We start from the raw sequence: 6,935 nt of genomic DNA on the forward strand, positions 1-6,935 counted from the left end.
TCTACTTATTAGTCATCACTTAATTGTTCTTGGTTCTAAATTTTCTCATCAGTCAAATAAGGGTTAGTAGGAGTTTTGTGGTACATCTTACTTAATGTCTGTAATACTCATGTTGGCAAGTTCAGCTGTGCTTGGTAGTCTGTATAAATCAACTGCTGTAAGTTCTGAATTCAAAGGGTATGTTTTGAATCAGGCTATGAAAACAATCTCCCCTCTCAGTGCTTCTCTACTTCACAAATCCCCTCCCTTTCTCCCCCCAACGCAAATATAATGGCAGCTGAAGAGCTGTAATGGAAAGCCAGTCTGAGGCCTCTTTGACCTGGACTTGATGGCTTCATCTTCCCTGCCTTGTAGGAATTTTCAGTACTTTAAGATAAGGATCACGAGAAACCCAAAACATTTCCAGTGGACCTAGTCTTTCTTCATATCAGGCATTCACAATTACTGCCTCAGCTCAGTCCATTTCCTACCAAGGATTTACATGTAAGTCATCTCTGAAATTTATTTGTGACCAAGGTTTTTACCTGTATCATCTGTAAATCAATGCCAAGGGTATTTTCTAAAGCTTCCAGTCACTTGGAACTCAGATGTTCTCCCTTGTCCAGTATCAGTATTTTAAGATTAAATACTAAAATTTCATATATGTTACATGTAAGCCAAAGTAATGTTAATAATGTTCCTATTATTGAAGGAACACAGACAATTACCTTGTTTAACATAGAAGGAACACAGAATAATTGAAGGCTAATACTAGAGAACAGAGGAGAGGTTGATTCCACAGTCAGACTGCTGGAGCAATGGCCAAATGGAACCAGTACCAGCCGTGCTGCATGAATTTACTCCATAAATTGTCCGCTTCCCTGTTCCTCTTCACTGACCTCTTGGGGAAGAAAGCACACTGGCAAAGTGTAAAGGATTAGGATAAAATGATGAGAAGCTGCCAGTTCCCAGGAATATGATCTTTAGAAAGTTATTTTCAATCTCTCTAGGCCACAGTTTCTTCATATGTAAATAAACATAACAGTATCTACCAAACAGGTATTATGAAGACATAACAATATCTACCAAATAGGCATTACAAGTTGCTTAATATAATGCCTAACACAGCTAGCAGGATCTATCATTTCCCTAATAAACACACTCGTCTTAAGCAATTTAAAAGTAATATTCCTTTTGTCTTACACCTTATAATCATCATTTTATGCTCCTTCATAAGCAAATTCCTTTAAGACTTACTAGCTCTCTCAAACTAGGTCATAATCTAGCATCTGTAAATCTTAATCTCCTCATCTGAATTCTAGTACTTTCAACATTTACCCTGGGATATTTACCAAGCATCCTAAATTCATTTGTGTAAGTTCTCAGGACTGTGCGAAATTAGTGGAATAACATAAAAATGTTGCAGATCACATTAAGGTATTTTATTATTCATATATAATATATATGCAGTAATACGTGTAGTAATGTATTATATATAGTAATATATAGTATTTTCATTAATATCATAGAAACATATGCCTGAACCAGCTTATGTATCACTTTATGTTCCTCTGATTAACAAATTCAAGAAGGTAGTAAAGACTATAGAGGGGTACTGACTATTCTCCATGAGCAAATCTTAGAAGTTCTTAGATTTTGCTATAAAATGGCCTGTGATTTCATGACTTTTTATTCATAATTTCTTCCTTAGAAAGTTCTTATTCCTTTAGAAGAAAGCTAAAATAGTGTAATTTAGTCTGCAATATCACTTTTACAGTACTTGATGAACTTCTCATGGGTGGGGGCTCCATAAATTATCAGACTGACATATGATAGAGGGGGGAAATAATGAAATCCCTCCCCAAGTGAAAAGTACAAACCATTTCTGAAGTCTGTGTCAGCCAATTATCCCACATTATCAGACTTGTCATTAGAGAATTATACATACCTGTTTTCATTTCTTTCAGTCGCCTCTGTGAAACAACAGCAGCAAAATTTCTTCCTCTGAATGTTAGCAGGCTACAAAATGTCCAAACAACAAACAACACTTAAGCATTTTTAGTGTGCCATGATATTATGCTGATAGAAGAATAACAAATAAGATGAGAGGATTTGGGAGATGTGGCAGTGGACTACTACTCAGCTATGAAACAAGATAAACTGTTGCTGTACATGACAACACAGGTGAAACTGGAGATGTTGCTAAGCAAAGTAGGTTAGCAGGAGAAAGAAAAATACCAGCTGGCTTCATGGCTAGGTGGAGTATAGAGAAACAAAACAAAAGGTCAGATAAAACCAATAACAAACCTTAGAATTGAGGCTTCCAGAGAAGGAGGATATCAGAGAGCAAAGTGAGGAGGGGACAGTGGACTATGGTGGAGGACTATGGGTGTCTTTGGGGGGTGGAGTGCGGTAACATATACCTGAAAGATGTGTTCCTGTACCCTTAAAATGACAGACAGTGGTTTCAATGTTACCTCAACAGAAAGTTTTTAAAAAGAATAACAATGAAAGCATCTACCCCCAGATCAGTTTGGCACATAAACAGATTACTTAGGAATGTATTCTCATTTTCATCTATTGCATACATTAAAAAGTATACAGTTTTTAAGTGTTTCATCGAATATATAACCATTCTCATTAACTTTCATTGCATTTATTCACTTAGTATATATAGCTCATTATTTGCCAGGCACTTGTCCAAATGCTAGGGATATGATGGTGAAAAAGACAAAGACCTGCTTCATGACGATTACATTTTCTAGCAGGAAGGGAAAAGATAAAAATAACAAATGTCAAGTACAGATATGTGACATAAAGAACATAAAACAAATGGCAGCCAAGTGCTTTAAGTGGAGATCGTGAGAGGAGCTATAGCATGGACCCTGAGCCCATAATGTTCACCTACAAATCCAGGCTCTACAAACCAGCATAGAACACCTTCTCCACACATCAACTTTCCTGCTTGTTGAATTGGTTAATAATAGTACTTACCTCATGGGGTTGCTAGATTAAAATAAATTAGTGTGTATAGCGCAACATAATTGTTTCAGTTACTGTCTTCCTCTCTAATAAAACTAGCAAAAACCTAAATATTAAGAATTCACACTAAGAATGGGAATAAACTAAAAGAATTCTGTACCAAGTAATGAACAATTAAACTAAAAAACTGCTGCTTTTTATTTGATTGTATACAGTAAGGAAAATACATGGAAATTAAATGATGGCAACTTTCATCAGCTGTCTTCACACTCATCAGAGCTTTCTTCAGTTTGCTCCTCACTGCTTTCTCCTTCACTCTCCCGGCTACTGTCATCTTCACTATCTTCATCTTCCTCAAGATCCTGAGCTTTCTCTGACACAGAAAGGAAGAAAAGTGCTTAAAGTGTTTAATATTTCCACCCTTTGAGAAATCATAGTTCTACTTGCTTCTCTCTCCGCTAATAATACACATTTTTGGAACTTTTATTTAAGCAGAATGACTGCTAACTGTATGTAGGATCAAATGAGTGACCCAAAGAAGAGTATTTTCTTAGTGGCATAAAGATGTTAGTGGATTTAAAGTAAATTTAAAACATAGGTCTATAAAAGTATTCTTTTATATTGCCAAGGTAATTCTTAAGTAGAACAGAATGAGATTCAATGGAATTTCGTGAATACTGGTTTTCTTTGGAATGGCAGAATAACCCCTTTAACACACTGGACTGATTAAAATGTTCTATTTCCTCTCGAAGAACCTGATGCCTGGTACCCAAGGAGCCTGCTCTGCTTGGGTGGTTCCACTCCACAGAGAAAAGGGAGTCATCTTGTCCAAGCACAGAGGGCAAGATGGTTTCATTAAAACATTCAAGAAAACCACTTAACCTTTTATTAACCATTTCCTGGGAATATATTTCACTACACTCTTGGGATAATGGGCTTTTAAATAGTGACTATGAAGAGTTCAGTGATAAAGAAGGCATTTTAAACTTACCCATCAGCAACAATTCTTCAATAAGTGAGAAAAACTCCTTGGCCTCTGGATTTTCTGGTTCATAGATTAGAACTGAAAATGAACAACAGAATGTGTGTTATAAATGTTTGAGTGTTTCAGCAAACAGGCCCCTCAGAGTGAGATAGAAACTGTCCATCAGGCTAAGTAAAAATGCACAAATCTATAAACACCAATAGTTATACCACAGGCATATGTAGGTGCAAATAGATCACAGTATGTTTTATTTATCTTAGGACTTTGTTAATGTCCTCATATTTTCTCCCTTCTGTCCAAAGAAAGAATGTAATCTCCATAATTATGAGTCTTCCTTCATTGGCTCCTAGCAAAAGTGCTCCCAATTATACCATTCCCAGTCAAAACATGAACCCCTGTAAAATATGGAGATTTTTGCTAATGAGAAGGTTCTGTGCCTTTTTTATTTTTTAAACAAAATCTCTTCCATGTTAGAAATGCCATTAAAAGCAAACAAAACAGGCCCTCCTTGGTGGTGCAATGGTGGTGCACTATGAAGCTATCGCATCCACTGCAGCATGAATTCGATCCCCAGCCATTGAGGTGACCCACATAGCGTAACAGACCTCTCCTGACCCAACCACTGCTCCCCTTAGCAGTGTATTTCAGTAGATCTGCCTATTCTGTTCCCTACTCTGTCTCTAGTGAATCCTGTATCTCTGGCCTGTATCCCAGTTCTGTATGTATAAATATCTACATCTAAAAAAAAAAGTGTTTAAAACAAACTCATCTTTCAAATATGGAAAATGGATTAGTCTAGCACTTCATTCTGAAAATGTTTACCCTAGAGTTTACACCCCAGGCATCACCTACTTATCATTCTCCTTTGTTTGCTGGCCCTTTGCTTTTAATAGTGTTTATTCCTTTGTGAATGTGCCACCCTTCTCTTGGACCATACCAATATATATTTTTTTAGGCTTGTTGGTATGACCAACATCCCAGAGGCCAAAAAAATTTACACCTTTTGTTTCAAGGCTTTCTAGATCACTTAACTTACTTTTTCACAATTTACTCTACATATCTGTCTAACTTTTTACTGCCTTTAGGGTTTTTCATAATACTGTAGCAATCCCGAGCAGTATCTTGATAGCCCCCAGGGGGCACTGAAATATTGTGTGCTATTGGCCTAAGACTAAGACTAAAGATAATTGTGGACGGTTCAAATAGGTCCCAAATCTAGTTTTCATCTTGACTCACCAGGCCAAAGACTTTATTTCCTACTCCATTAATATAAATTTTAATGCTATTGAGGCTATAAAACGATGTCCCTACTCAGAAGCTATTTTGGATCTTAAAGGTATTTTTACATATTTAAAAAAGCTACTTTTTATAAATTGTAACTTTGACTAAAACATGCCTTGACCATTAAAAGTTTAAATCTGGCCCTCCCTGGTGGCGCAGCGGGTTAAAGCACAGCACTGAGAATCTGAAGCCACTTCCGCATGAGTTCAATTCCCGCCTGCCCCGGAGGAGACCACATGGCGAGCCAGACCTCTCCTGACCCGCCCGCTGCTCCCCTCAGCAGTGTACTTCGTCGATCTGCCTGTTCTGCTCCCCACTCTGTCTCTGGTGAAGCCTCTCACCGCCCCTGAGCCTCTGGCCTGTACCCCAGTTCTGTATGAATAAATAAATAAATCTTTTGAAAAAAAAAAAAAAAAGTTTAAATCTTCCCTGCGTCTAAGACTTTCTGGGGTAAGGCTTTTCCACCTTGCTCCTTGAGATACTAGTTTCCTAGGATGTTATCACATATTTAGGAAACTATTTTAAATGAAGTTAACTAAGCAAAAAATTACAGTAAAGAAAAAATACAGTATTTTATAGACCCATTAATATGCTTTAACTACTATGAACCTTACAGAAAGGAGAATGTGGTTTCCCAAATTTATTATTCCCATAGAATCCTTTTTAGTGGAACAATTAATAAGAAGTGTTAAATTAGGGGGTCCCCGGTGGCAAAGAGGGTTGAGTCTCAGCACTATCACTGCTGAGGCCTAAATTCAAAACCTGGCCAGGGAGCCAACACACAAATGGTACAGCAAACCTCTCCTATATCACCCACTGCCCCACTTATCAGTGTATTCAGCACATCTGTCTGTTCTGCTCCCCACTCTGGCTCTGGCGAACACTCTCATGCCTCACACCTCTGGTCTATACCCCAGTTTTTCTATACAAAAATAAATAAATCTTAAAAAGATAATTATTGAGTTAATATACCTTGGAATACATTTTAGAAAACTTCATATTGGAAGTAGGATTATTCCATGAGATTAGAATATGGGATCAGTTACTCCTGTGGTTTAACAAAAACTACTGACAATTGTCAAATTTCAGAGTAGGAGAAAGGTATCTGTTTCAATTTTGCTCAGCAAAATCCATTCTAGTTACACAAATCAAAAAATTTTCTTATTTTTTTCACAAGTTAGTAGGGCTTATTAAATGGTAACAGAATCTTCTAGTATAAGCAATTGGTGTTCTAGGAGTTGTTTCTCAACTTGGACCCATACACAGAATCCAGTGTAGACCCCAAAGAAAGAATGTGAAGTGTGAATCCTGGTTCTGCCACAATCTAGCTGGGTTACCTTGGGGAAAATTTAGTATCTCTGTATCTCAGTTCCTTTATCTACGATATTAATGACCACACCAAGCTATTTTGATAATGTAGATAAAGTACTAAAGAATGGGATATACTAAAATACTAAAGAATGGGATATATGAATAGAAACAATCAAGGTAAGAAGCACTCACCATTTCTGTGTATGGGTCCAAGTTGAGAAACAACTCCTAGAACACCAATTGCTTATACTAGAAGATTCTGTTACCATTTAATAAGCCCTACTAACTTGAAATAGAATAAGGTGATTTATTTTACTTAAAAATAAACAGAAAATTTTACATGGACTATCTCTTCTGAAGACTTACCTATATTTGCATTAGACCTATAATGATAACT

The 6,935-nt window shown here is 36.8% G+C and overlaps 1 protein-coding gene across 1 annotated transcript in view; it reads right to left on the minus strand.

The window, feature by feature from the left end:
- Window positions 1–3,157: 3,157 nt before the first annotated feature.
- The window catches only part of ERICH2 (glutamate-rich 2), a 21,001-nt gene continuing 17,223 nt past the window's right edge, over window positions 3,158–6,935 (minus strand). Inside the window, exons 5-6 of the mRNA XM_012726229.1 lie at window positions 3,953–4,024; window positions 3,158–3,334 (exon numbers count right to left, since the gene is read on the minus strand). Of these exons, the coding sequence (XP_012581683.1) occupies window positions 3,216–3,334; window positions 3,953–4,024 (191 nt within the window). The 3' untranslated portion in view covers window positions 3,158–3,215. The remainder of the gene's footprint in view (window positions 3,335–3,952; window positions 4,025–6,935) is intronic.

The sequence above is a fragment of the Condylura cristata genome, unplaced genomic scaffold (genome assembly GCF_000260355.1).
Source record: "Condylura cristata isolate star-nosed mole 26May11 unplaced genomic scaffold, ConCri1.0 scaffold00002, whole genome shotgun sequence".
In the NCBI taxonomy this organism is placed as follows: Eukaryota; Metazoa; Chordata; class Mammalia; order Eulipotyphla; family Talpidae; genus Condylura; species Condylura cristata.